At 41.0% G+C, this 14,194-nt stretch overlaps 1 protein-coding gene across 1 annotated transcript in view; it reads left to right on the forward strand.

The window, feature by feature from the left end:
- Positions 1 to 531: 531 nt before the first annotated feature.
- Positions 532 to 14,194, forward strand: part of CHRNA5 (cholinergic receptor nicotinic alpha 5 subunit) — a 30,419-nt gene continuing 16,756 nt past the window's right edge. Inside the window, exon 1 of the mRNA XM_019983860.2 lies at positions 532 to 818. Within this exon, the coding sequence (XP_019839419.2) occupies positions 692 to 818 (127 nt within the window). The 5' untranslated portion in view covers positions 532 to 691. The remainder of the gene's footprint in view (positions 819 to 14,194) is intronic.

Below are 14,194 nucleotides of genomic sequence, written 5' to 3' on the forward strand. Positions count from 1 at the left end.
TTGATCACTGCCTCTTGTACAGTGTCACGAACCTCGGTCCATAGTTCTTCAGGTACTATCTATCAGGTCTAATCCCTTGAATCTATTTGTCACTTCCACTGTATAATCATAAGGGATTTGATTTAGGTCATACCTGAATGGTCTAGTGGTTTTCCCTACTTCCTTCCATTTAAGTCTGAATTTCACAATAAGGAGTTCATAATCTGAGCCACTGTCAGCTCCCGGTCTTGTTTTTGCTGACTGTATAGAGCTTCTCCATCTTTGGCTGCAAAGAATATAATCAATCCGACTTCAGTATTCACCGTCTGGTGTAGTCTTCGCTTGTGTTGTTGAAAGAGGAACAGGCAGGGTGGGGCCAAAACCCGGGGTCTGGGGATCAACTGGGCAGGATGGAGGCGGGGCTAGGAGGGGCGGGGCCAGACAGGACGAGGCGGGGCTTGGGCGGGACAAGAGGTAGTGGGGCGGGGTTTGGGCGGGGCCAGGCTCCCGAGTCTCCTCACGCTCCCTGAGCCCGCCCAAACCTGCCCGGGACTGGAGGTTACCCTGGCGCCAGCGAGGAGCGGAGCACCGGGTCTGCTGCAGCTGCTGGCACTTGGCTCCAGCTCACACTCCCGGTTCTGTTTCTCGGGTCCGCGTTCCCCGCGCGACCGTCGTGTGGCGGCTCCCTGCGTTGACGCAAGGGTCCTGGTCGATGGCTGCGCCGGGGTGGGGGCGCTGGGTCCTCGGCCTCGGGCCCCTCCTGCTCCAGGTCTTCCTCCCTTTCCAGCTGGTCGCAGGGCGCTGGGGTCCGGAGGGCGCGGGGGGCGGCGTGCGCCGAGGTGAGCCTGGGCGGCGGAGGGCGGTCTGGGGCGTTCGCCCTCGGAGCGGGCGGAGGGGCTCGGAGCGGGCGGAGTGCGGCTGGCTGGGACCTCGGGGCGGCCGGGGCAGCTCCACGCCGGTACCCGGAGGTTGCAGCCGTCACGGAAAACCTTGTAACCGAGGGCGGTTATATTCTTCTCCTGGGGGCTTGGAGTGAGGTTTCAGCCTAAATGCTCAGATGTGTTTATTTAAATGTAGAGAAAAGGCCACTTTGACTTTTGTTCCATGACTCTCATCAGTCTGGGTGACTTAGTATATATATACTTCGATACAACTTTTTCAATAAAAGATGCCCTCGTTATCCATCAGGGCTTTACTTTCTTGGTTTCAACTGGGTTTCCCACGTTGTTACTTTATTCTCAGACGAGTATGGAGGCTCCTTCATACTTGCCTGTGAATAAAGGGGGGGTTGAACACCCCACTGTGAATAAAGTGGGGTGAATAAAGAGTCGAACACGACTGAGCGTTGCGCTCGCACACACATCAAGGCTCCTTGGGTTTAATACTAGGGATTAGGATTTGATCTGATTTGATTTACCGCTTGTCCCTGTCCTCTAACTTGACCCTTGGCGTTTCAAATCTTTCCTTTTGCCGATGATGAAAAGTGTGAATTGTGTAAGACTGGGGAGCGGACTAACTTGGCTGCAGAGCTATATCCATCCTGAATTCTTCCTTAGCATCTTGGAATAGAGTTTTTTCTTCTAGCCTTCTCTAGTTTAAAATGTTTGGGACAGGAATAGAAACAAAAGAAAATGCTTAGTACTTTTTCAAATTGAAAGCTTTAGAAAGTTTGTCAGCCCTCTCAATACCTTGAAGAAAAAATACTACCGCTTATGGAGTGCCTGTAGTGTGATCGCCTGGAGAAGGGAATGGCTACCCACTCCAGTATTCTTGCCTTGAGAATTCCATGGACAGGACCCTGGCAGTCTACAGTCCATGGGGTGGCAGAGTCAGACACGACTGAGCGACTAACACACACATGTTCCGTTAAGCAGGAGATAAAAGCTGAAGTTCACTACGCCAGTATTTCAGTTTTTATGAGTAAGGAAACTTTATTTGGGTATAAGCAGAACCTTTTCTTGTCTTTCCTTCCTTAAGGTTTTTAAACTCTGATTCCTGATTCTAGGAAGTGATAATCTTGAAGACTAGAATTATTTATTGCAGCTTGTGTTGCTTTACAGTGACTGTAGAGAAATAATTAGGTGAAGGATGATTTAAACAAATAAAATCTGGTGCAGAAGGTGTCATAATTTAACAGAAAGAAAGGATTGTGATTTTGGAGACAGGCAAACCTGGGTTCAAATTATGACACTTGTGTATCTTCACTTGGACAATCTTGTCTCAGCTGTCCTCCTTTGAAAAACGGATGATACTGCTTACCTCTCAGTTGTTTTCAGGATTAAATAATACACGTGAAATGCCAAGCACTGTGCCTGACACTAGAAAATAGTAGTCTCTATGCCTTTTGGAGAAAGTGGATAACTATCATGTTATATTACATTTATATATATATTTTTTCTCTTGGTCCCACATGAGCTTCTTAAGAACTGTGATCTTATCCTGTGTATCTTTGTATCTCTTAAGACCTAGCTTATTGTAGCAGTCCAGTAAATGTTGGTGGATGAATGATGGAACAGTAAGATCTCTCTGGATATCAGTTTCCTCATCTGTAAGATGAGTGAGCATTAAAGGCTTCCCTCTCTAGCTCTAAAATTCCAAGAAACTGTTGCTTTTAGCACGTGATCATTTGAAGAGTAATGTTGAAAAGACAATGGAATTGCACACTGGCTAATTTATATGCTTTTGTGTAAAACTGCAGAAAGTGAAAGTCACTCAGTCGTGTCCGACTCTTTGCGACCCCATACAGTCCATGGAATTCTCCAGGCCAGGATACTAGAATACTGGAGTGGGCAGCCATTATTTCCTTCTCCAGGGGATCTTCCCAACCCAGGGATCAAACTCAGGTCTCCCACATTGCAGGTGGATTGTTTACCAGCTGAGCCACCACAGAAGCCCCAGAAGTACTCCATTAATTTGCTGTGTTTCCTTGGGCATATTGCTTGACCTTACTGAACCATTATTTCTCCATCTTTAAAATTAGAAAGTGATAATAGATTTCAGGTGCTTCCAATCATAATTAATTTTACATTTACATTTTATTGTTTTCATATTCATCCTAGGACCTTAATAACTCTTCCTTGTGGTTTCCTGAGAGCCAGTCTCTAGGAAAAGAAAATGTCTGGTCTGCCAGCTGCCATACTTATTGAACTGGTGGAAGGTCACGGAGCTATGAAAGAGTCTCAGGAGGCAATTTTGTCTATATTAAAGAGTAGATAATTAACCTAGTACATTAAAAGAATATAAACCTTTTAAACCGACCCGACCCTGATTAGGAGAGGGATTTATGGAAATTAGTCATTGGTCAGTTATATTTCTTAGCTGTATAGTTGTGAGACATTTTCAATGGTTGAAACTTTATTTGTAGTGACTGAGTTCTGTTTCATTCAAAGGGAAATAAAATAATTATATTGTGGAAAATGAGAGCTATGAAAGATTTTTTTCTCCTCACCTTTAGTCATTTTCATTAACATATTAAGAAGCTAATAAAATACACATATAGTGACTGTCCTCTTTACTCTTATTATGATTGCTGCTGCTGCTGCTGCTAAATCGCTTCAGTTGTGTCCAACTCTGTGCAACCTCATAGATGGCAGCCCACCAGGCTCCCCCGTCCCTGGGATTCTCCAGGCAGGAATACTGGAGTGGGTTGCCATTTCCTTCTCCAATGCATGAAAGTGAAAAGTGAAAGTGAAGTCGCTCAGTCATGTCCGACTCTTAGCGACCCCATGGACTGCAGCCTACCAGGCTCCTGCATTATTATGATTATATCCAAAAGAAGGTCGAGATGCATTATGTAAGGACACAGACTCTTCACACAGTTTAATTGAAAATAAAAATTATTTTTGTTTTCTTGCAAATGCTAAATATGCTCTGATTAGACTGAGCACCTGGAAGATAGGGTTTTATTTGTGTATCTCCTGATACATTTCAGTACCTGAGTTTGTAAATGTAGCCTGTTGATGGAACCTTAAAAAGGTTTTCAATCATTTGTCAGAATAAGGCTTTTTCGACCTATAATGTACAAATTAGATCTAGTAAGTAATTTTTTATAATTAGGATATGAGTTTTTTAATACGTAATTTCACTACAGAACATTTTTCTCTAATAGCATTACATTTCTTCCCTAAAAAATTGGAATTAAATTCTTTCAGATGTAATTTTAAATTTAATATTAAATAAGCATGTCTTGACAATGAGAGTTGGTGAATATTCCTTTTGGAAAAAAGTTTACAAAATGCGTCTATAAAACTGCTCTCCCAAGTGGCAAAGGTGTGGTTTTATAATGGCAACAAGACAGAAGAGATTCTTTTTAACGGTCTTTTTCTGCTTGGTGACTAAAATTTTAATTTAAATGTTTTGTTTCCGCTTTGGGGACGCCTGATATCATTTCTTCTAACGGTGTTTGATTCAGTGACCACATGCTCCTTTCTTCTAAAGGAGAATTATAGTCTTTTGCCAATAAAAATAGGAATTAAATATGAATATTTGAATTCTGACAAAAAGAACAATATAACCTTTTAAAGTTAATGAATTATTTTTGGCTCTGCTGGGTCTTCATTGCTGCTCGTGGGTTGTCCCTAGTTGGGGCGAGCAGGGGCTTCTCTGCAATTGCAGTGCTTCTCATCGCTGTAGCTTCTCATTGTGGGGCATGGGCTCTAGAGTGCTCATGGCACATGGGCTGAGCCTCACGGCCATGTGGAATCTTCCCAGACCACAAGATGCCTGTAGTACCGGCTGAAAAATATCTCCAGATATTGTCAAATGGTTCTTTGGAGCAAAATTGTCTCCCTTTTTCCCCACCCTTGAGAATCACTGCTCTTAGTCTTATATACCAGGGCTTCTCAAACTTTAATGCACACAAGAATCCTCTGGGGATGTTAGAATTGCAGCACTGATTCAGAGACATGGGCTGAGCTTCTGCATTTCTAACAAGCGCCTGGGTGGTGAATGCTCCTGGTCAGAGTACCACACACTGCGTAGCAACGTTGCAGACAGTTTCCCATTCATAGAAAGTGGGTGGATTCTCAAGAGGATGCAATGATAGTAATTATGAAAATAGAGGATTTACAATGAACTGTAGCCCAAACAGGAGAAGACTAATAAGAAGTAAGCTCCATCCCACCAGCCTAACAAATAGAGCCATTTTCCTTTTTCATGTTTCTCCCAGGCCCCACTACTCATTCATATTTGGTCAGTCCTAAGGAGGAATTTTGCAAGAGTCTTATCAAGGTCACACAGGCTATAGTGAGCTGAGGCAACTTCATGTTCTGGCGGCTGTTTTAGTTCATGACACTGGAAATATATTAGCTCATAATACATATTTATTGCCTGTTGAGAGGTTTGTGGTGTCAAATTACGATAGTGAACCCTGCATTTATTCAATATGATGATGCTTAAACTTTTAAAGTGTGCAAGTTGTCTCTTTTTGAAAACTATTGACTAGACCTAAATTTAACACCACCTAAGGTCATTTTCTTACAGCCAGTGTTCTGAGAGTCAGGGCAAGATGTTAAATTAGGTTTACTAAAGCATATCAGTTACAGAGAAACTTTATCCAATACTTCTGTGATAAAAATCAATAGAAAATATAATGAAAATCCTTGAGTGAAAAAAAAAAAACCTCTGCATTTCATTTATAACACTTAAAATAATGATTGGTAAGCATGCCTACTTGCCACATTGACAATGTTGGATATAGTATGCATTTCTTCTCATTTACAAAATGGTTGATTATGTTCACTTTTTTACCTTGCTATTGCTTAAAATAGACCTCTTTGGACTGCAGCAGAGAGGATCTTTTAAAAAGTATATAAGACACTTTTTGTTAACTTAAAAAAATACAAGGAGACTTGTAGGGGAAGATTACTCCAGGAATGTCTTAATTATGAATTGAGGGTATATAATATATATCACTCTTACAAACTTTTTAGATATATTATTTCATTCTATGATGACCTGTAAAGAAGAAATGGAAAGCTATTGGCAGTAACCAGCAAAATTGAAAACGTGTACCCTTGACTCAGCACTTCTACTTCTGAGAGTAGGTGTCATGGAAGTCCTTGTATTAATACAAGGATTTAACTTGTATGTTAACTACAGCATTTTTTCACTGTAGCACTGTAAGAAATAATCAAAAGCTAACAACAGTATAAATGCCTACCAGTGGTGAGAGCTTACATAAATTATGATACAGCCATAACCCAGACCACTTCATGTCTTATGAGGAAAGCATGGAGATGGATGGATGTACATTGACATAGAGAATTGAATGAAAAAAAAAGCAAGTCGCAAAACTTAAAAAAGAAAACATTTGTTCTTCCTCTGTGTGTGAGTGCATTTTAAGATGGCCACACAACAAACTTAAAAGTGGTTAGCCTTGGAGGAAGGGAGATAAAGAGGAGGAAATGGACAGTTTCTACTTTTCATGTGCTTTTGGTTGGAATCTTGACAGTGATCATACGTGACTTTTGTAATGAAAGTATTATTTTGAGAAGAACAGAGACAAATCTGGGTCCTAGTTCTACCTCTGCTGCCTTCTAGCTACTGTTAGACCAGTGATTCTTAAAGATTCTTCTTAAATCTTTAGCATCTGCTACAACTCTGGTATATTAGAGCCTAACATGTGATACCCAGTTTAGTTTATTCTTTCATTCATTCAGCAAATGTTGAGTGGCTGCTTCCTGTGTCAGTCTTGGTGCCAGAGGTAGAGCAGAAAACTCTGGTGCCTGGCTTCCTGGGGGACATACTGAAGACAAATTTGCATATTTATTTACTTTCATCAGATCATACTATTAAACAGTATGGCTGTGCAGAGAACACCCCACAATGTGAAGGGCACTCCCTGCAAATGAGAATATGGCTGCAGCCCTGAAGTCTGACACAGCGTTACTCAACACTATTGAGTTTGGGCTGGATAAATCTTTGTCATAGGGGCTGTCCTGTGCACTACTGGTGGCTCAGATAGAAAAGAATCTGCCTGCAACATGGGAGACCCAGGTTCAATTCCTGGGTAAGGAAGATCCCCTGGAGATGGATATGGCAACACACTCCAGTATTCTTGCCTGGAGAATTCTATGGACAGAGGAGCCTGGCAGGCTATAACCCATGGGATCGCAGAGTCGTACATGACTAAGTGACCAACAGACACACCGTGCCCAACAGGATGTTTGGTAGCATCCCTGGCTTCCATCCACTGCTCACACCGCCCCCTCCATGTGACAGTTCAAAACATCACCAAACATTTTCAACATTTTTCCAACAGATAGTCTTGTTTTATTTAAGTAAGTTAGAAAGTGGGGACACATGAATTTAATACCTAATTACTGGTGCCAAGTATTCAAATCACAGTTTTCAGCTTTGCAGTTTTGCATCCTTTCTTAATCACCATACTAAAATTAAGGATCAAGCTGACATTTCTTTGAAAATATGTGTGGTTTCAGTAAGTAACTTAAAAGTGAAACTTTTTTGATAAGTCATTCTTTTAATTCCTCAAACTTGAGACGATACCAGAGTAATGCTACTTGAGGAGTTACAGATGGATTTGTGAAACCCAAATTTCAATCTCACAGAGTTAATAACAATATACATATTGTACCTTTTATGTATTCAATTTAGTTTTTTCTGTCATTATATTTTTAACTACTTCAGAAGAATTGTCCATTAGTTTTTTGTTCTTATTCTTGTCCTACTTTTAGTGTGTTTCACTGCTAGGTTCTCTTTGTTTTTCTGAGATAATGTGATTCATGTGCTATTAGTAGGTTGGTATTCTAATTATTATTATTAGCTGTAAAGGGTAGAGACTTGAGGAGAGCTTTTCACTGAACTGTCATTGCAGTGTTGAGGGTGCCCAGTGCCACAGATATGTTATTCCTTCATTATTATTATTTTTTTTTTGTGCAAGTTTCCATTTTCTGTGGTATTCTATAGGGAGATGATCTTTGTTAGGCTATCAGGAAAGTTTTATGTAGAAATCAGAGCTCTACAGGCAGTAATTGCTTTGTGATAGTACTTTGGTGTATTTGCCTTTTGAGGTCTATCAGTTATCCTTACTTTAGCAGTCATTTATAGGCGAATAAGAATGACTGTGCTGGTACTTACAGGCACAGTTTTACTTAATCCTCACAATAACCTTATTAGGTTGGTGTTGTTTTAGACCAGTTTTACAGATGATAAAACTAATATGCAAAGAAGTTATATCTCCAGGTCAGACAATAAGTATTAGAAGATAGATAGAACCCAACTCGTGGACTTAAAATCTACTAGTTCTTAGCCAGCATGTTATATTGCCTCTCTTCATACTCAAATCTGAGTAGCACAAGGCCTCTCTACCTTTAAAAAGATGTCTAGTGGGACTCTTAATCCTTAATAGTGAACTTCTGTAGCTCTTGTGACAGTTGCTTTCACAACCAAGGATGAAATTCTGAATTACTAGAAATAAATGGAAATTGTCAGATGGTATTAACTTCTTCATCTGTTCAGGTATGCATTCAACACACAGACCATCTGCTCTGTGCCAGTATGTTGTTAGGACCTGGGGTTGTTGTTCAGTCGCTCAGTCGTGTCTGACTCTTTGCAACTCCATGGACTGCATCACACCAGGCTTCCCTGTCCTTCACCACCTCCCAGAGTTTGCTCAAACTCATGTCCATTGAGTTGGTGATGCCATCCAACCATCTCATCCTCTGTCAGCCCCTTCTCCTCCTGCCTTCAATCTTTCCCAGCATTAGGGTCTTTTCCAATCAATTGGCTCTTTACACCAGGTGGCCAAAGTATTGGAGCTTCAGCTTCAGCATCAGTCCTTCCTTTTCCTGAATATTCAGGACTGATTTGCTTTAGGATTGACTGGTTTGATCTCCTTGCTGTCCAGGAGACTCTCAAGAGTCTTACCCAGCACCACTGTTCAAAGGCATCAGTTCTTTGGTACTCAGCCTTTTTTATTGTCCAGCTCTCACATTTGTAAATGACTACTAGAAAAAGCATAGCTTTAAGGGTCCCAATTTCTCCACATTTTAACCAAAAAACATGTTATTATCTGTATTACTTATTATAGCCATCTTAGGGGGTATGACATGGTATCTCATAGCTAAAGGTTTTGAACATCTTTTCGTGTAATTATTGGCCCTTCTTTCACTTGCTCCTTGGAGGAAAAGCAATGACCAAACTAGACAGCATATTAAAAAACAGAGACATTACTTTGCCAACAAAGGTCCATCTAGTCAAAGCTATGGTTTTTCCAGTAGTCATGTATGGATGTGAGAGTTGAACTATGAAGAAAGCTGAAGAATTGACTCTTGAGAGTCCCTTGGACTGCAAGGAGATCAAACCAGTCAATCCTAAAGCAAATCAGTCCTGAATATTCAGGAAAAGGAAGGACTGATGCTGAAGATGAAACTCCAATACTTTGGCCACCTGATGTAAAGAGCCAATTGATTGGAAAAGACCCTAATGCTGGGAAAGATTGAAGTCAGGAGGAGAAAGGGACAACACAGGATGAGATGGTTAGATGGCATCACTGACTCGATGGACATGAGTTTGAGCAAGCTCCAGGAGTTGGTATCGGACAGGAAAGTCTGGCGTGCTGCAGTCCATAGGATTGCAAAGAGTTGGACACGACTGAGTGACTGAACTGAACTGAACTATCTGTTTTTAAATTGATTAGGTTATTGAGTCTTTTATTATTCAAGTCCCTTGTCAGATGTATAATTTACAAATTATTTCTCCTGTTTCTCTCTTTAAGTAGTAAGGGAAGAAAAGCTACTCTTAACTTAGTACTGTGATCAGCACTAAGTATAATGCTGTAGGAATGCCAAACTAAAGAAATGATTCCTGCATTCCAGGACATTGGTTTCCTGGAGACCCATGACTTATGTGACATAATTGAAAAATAGTGCAGAGCAATACAGTAAGTCCCTTACATATGAACCTTCAGGTTGTGAACTTTTAAGATGTGAACATGCCCCTGTATGCCAACTGTTGTACTGTACTTCTATATTTTCAAGGTACTCTAAGATGAAAAATATTTTATTTTTTGTGTTTGTTTCTTATGTATTATTTGTGTGCAAAGTATTATAAACCTACTCAGTACAGTACTATTCAGCTGTGTTAGTTGGATATCTAGGCTAACTTTGTTAGACTTACGAACAAATTTGACTTATGAGTACACCCTCAGAACAGAACTCATTCATATGTAGGGTACTTTCTGTATAGTAATGCCACAGGATTCCTAGGAACCTAGGTTGAAAGCGATTGCTTTAAAGTATTTATTTTGAGTAGGATGAGCAAATGTTAATTATTCACAACAAATTTTTAAAAATAATTTTTTAGTTTGATTCAGTTTCTATAGAAGTTAGCTTATATATAGTATCACATTTTCTGAATCAGTCCTTACTACTAGATGGTAAATGTGGATTTACCTGTCTTTGAGTACTAGTGCATTTCCAGCATTTGGCATAGTGCCTGATACAAGGCATATTCTGTTAAATGTTTGTTGAATGAATGAGCAAACATTGGTGGGGCTTGAGCTGTCAGGGGATATAACCTTAAACCTCTTTTCCAGTTGTCATGAGGTGGAAGAAGTTAATGTGGAAAGAGGAAGAGGCTGCGGGGAGCTGAGCTCTGCCGCTGATGAGCTCTGTAGCGCTGGCCTTTCTGGTCTATATCCTCATTTGTTAAGTAAGGGGATGTGCTGGATCATCTCCTTCTTAATATTTTGGGGTTTATGAGCAGTATAAACTGAAAACACTTAGAACCAGATGAAGAAACATAGCCTCTAAGTAGAGTGTGAGTGCACCATTAAGTTTCTGTGCTAAAATACCATGGACCTTTGCACCTATCATTTCTGTAACATTGAACTAGGAAACTGTTATTGCTAGTATTGGATGTACTGAGAAGGTGTTCACAAGGTAGCACCTTAAGGGTTCCCATTAAGTAGAATGATTATCATTTTATTTATTTATACCCTATCTACTTTCTTTCAAACAAAATTTAAGGTGGCAATTCGAGTTAGTATTTTTTTTCCCCTAAGACAAAGTTTCCTTCAGTTCAGTTCAGTCCAGTTGCTCAGTCGTGTCCAACTCTTTGCGACCCCATGAATCGCAGCACACCAGGCCTCCCTGTCCATCACCAACTCCCGGAGTTCACCCAGACTCACGTCCATCGAGTCAGTGATGCCATCCAGCCATCTCATCCTCTGTCGTCCCCTTCTCCTCTTGCCCCCAATCCCTCCCATCATCAGAGTCTTTTCCAATGAGTCAACTCTTCACATGAGGTGACCAAAGTAGTGGAGTTTCAGCTTTAGCATCATTCCTTCCAAAGATATCCCAGGGCTGATCTCCTTCAGAATGGACTAGTTGGATCTCCTTGCAGTCCAAGGGACTCTCACGAGTCTTCTCCAACACCACAGTTCAAAAGCATCAATTCTTCAGTGCTCAGCCTTCTTCACAGTCCAACTCTCACATCCATACATGACCACAGGAAAAACCATAGCCTTGACCAGACAGACCTTTGTTGGCAAAGTAATGTCTCTGCTTTTGAATATGCTATCTAGGTTGGTCATAACCTTCCATCCGAGGAGTAAGCGTCTTTTAATTTCATGGCTGCAATCACCATCTGCAGTGATTTTGGAGCCCCCAAAAATACAGTCTGACACTGTTTCCACTGTTTCCCCATCTATTTCCCATGAAGTGATGGGACCGGATGCCATGATCTTCGTTTTCTGAATGTTGAGCTTTAAGCCAACTTTTTCACTCTCCACTTTCACTTTCATCAAGAGGCTTTTTAGTTCCTCTTCACTTTCTGCCATAAGGGTGGTGTCATCTGCATATCTGAGGTTATTGATATTTCTCCCGGCAATCTTGATTCCAGCTTGTGTTTCTTCCTGTCCAGCATTTCTCATGATGTACTCAGCATATAAGTTAAATAAGCACGGTGGCAATATACAGCCTTGACGTACTCCCTTTCCTATTTGGAACCAGTCTGTTGTTCCATGTACAGTTCTAACTGTTGCTTCCTGACCTGCCTACAAATTTCTCAAGAGGCAGGTCAGGTGGTCTGGTATGCCCATCTCTTTCAGAATTTTCCACAGTTTATTGTGAGCCACACAGTCAAAGGCTTTGGCATAGTCAATAAAGCAGAAATAGATGTTTTTATGGAACTCTCTTGCTTTTTCCATGATCCAGCGGATGTTGGCAATTTGACCTCTAGTTCCTCTGCCTTTTCTAAAACCAGCTTGAACGTCAGGAAGTTCACGGTTCATGTATTGCTGAAGCCTGGCTTGGAAATTTTGAGCATTACTTTACTAGCATGTGAGATGAGTGCAATTGTGCGGTAGTTTGAGCATTCTTTGGCATTGCCTTTCTTTGGGATTGGAATGAAAACTGACCTTTTCCAGTCCTGTGGCCACTGCTGAGTTTTCCAAATTTGCTGGCATATTGAGTGCAGCACTTTCACAGCATCATCTTTCAGTATTTGAAATAGCTCAACTGGAATTCCATCACCTCCACTAGCTTTGGTTGTAGTGATGCTTTCTAAGGCCCACTTGACTTCACATTCCAGGATGTCTGGCTCTAGGTCAGTGATCACACCATCATGATTATCTGGGTCATGTAGATCTTTTTTGTACAGTTCTTCTGTGTATTCTTGCCACCTCTTCTTAATATCTTCTGCTTCTGTTAGGTCCATACCATTTCTGTCCTTTATGGAGCCCATCTTTGCATGAAATGTTCCCTTGGTATCTCTAATTTTCTTGAAGAGATCTCTAGTCTTTCCCATTCTGTTGTTTTCCTCTATTTCTTTGCATTGATCGCTGAGGAAGGCTTTCTTATCTCTTCTTGCTGTTCTTTGGAACTCGGACAGAATGTGGTCCACTGGAGAAGGGAATGGCAAACACTTCAGTATTCTTGCCTTGAGAACCCCATGAACAGTATGAAAAGGCAAAATGATAGGATACTGAAAGAGGAACTCCCCAGGTCAGTAGGTGCCCAATATGCTACTGGAGATCAGTGGAGAAATAACTCCAGAAAGAATGAAGGGATGGAGCCAAAGCAAAAACAATACCCAGCTGTGGATGTGACTGGTGATAGAAGCAAGGTCCGATGCTGTAAAGAGCAATATTGCGTAGGAACCTGGAATGTCAGGTCCATGAATCAAGGCAAATTGGAAGTGGTCAAACAAGAGATGGCAAGAGTGAATGTCGACATTCTAGGAATCAGCAAACTAAATGGACTGGAATGGGTGAATTTAACTCAGATGACCATTATATCTACTACTGTGGGCAGGAATCCCTCAGAAGAAATGGAGTAGCCATCATGGTCAACAGAAGAGTCCGAAACAAAGTACTTGGATGCAATCTCAAAAATGACAGAATGATCTCTGTTCGTTTCCAAGGCAAACCATTCAATATCACAGCAATCCAAGTCTATGCCCCAACCAGTAACGCTGAAGAAGCTGAAGTTGAACGGTTCTATGAAGACCTACAAGACCTTTTAGAACTAACACCCAAAAAAGATGTCCTTTTCATTATAGGGGACTGGAATGCAAAAGTAGGAAGTCAAGAAACACCTGGAGTGACAGGCAAATTTGGCCTTGGAATACGGAATGAAGCAGGACAAAGACTAGTAGAGTTTTGCCAAGAAAATGCACTGGTCATAACAAACACCCTCTTCCAACAACACGAGAGAAGGCTCTACACATGGACATCACCAGATGGTCAACACCAAAATCAGATTGATTATTTTCTTTGCAGCCAAAGATGGAGAAGCTCTATACAGTCAGCCAAAACAAGACCAGGAGCTGACTGTGGCTCAGATCATGAACTCCTTATTACCAAATTCAGACTTAAATTGAAGAAAGTAGAGAAAACCACTAGACCATTCAGGTATGACCTAAATCAGATCCCTTATGATTATACAGTGGAAGTGAGAAATAGATTTAAGGGCCTAGATCTGATAGATAGAGTGCCTGACGAACTATGGAATGAGGTTCGTGACATTGTACAGGAGACAGGGATCAAGACCATCCCCATGGAAAAGAAATGCAAAAAAGCAAGATGGCTGTCTGGGGAGGCCTTACAAATAGCTGTGAAAAGAAGAGAAGCGAAAAGCAAAGGAGAAAAGTTTTCTTAGATGCTATTAAAAAACATTAAAAAAAATTTTTTTAGGACCTACTGTATAGCACAGGGAACTAGACACGGTATCTTGTAATAACCTAAAATGGAAAA

Source organism: Bos indicus, chromosome 21 (genome assembly GCF_029378745.1).
Source record: "Bos indicus isolate NIAB-ARS_2022 breed Sahiwal x Tharparkar chromosome 21, NIAB-ARS_B.indTharparkar_mat_pri_1.0, whole genome shotgun sequence".
In the NCBI taxonomy this organism is placed as follows: Eukaryota; Metazoa; Chordata; class Mammalia; order Artiodactyla; family Bovidae; genus Bos; species Bos indicus.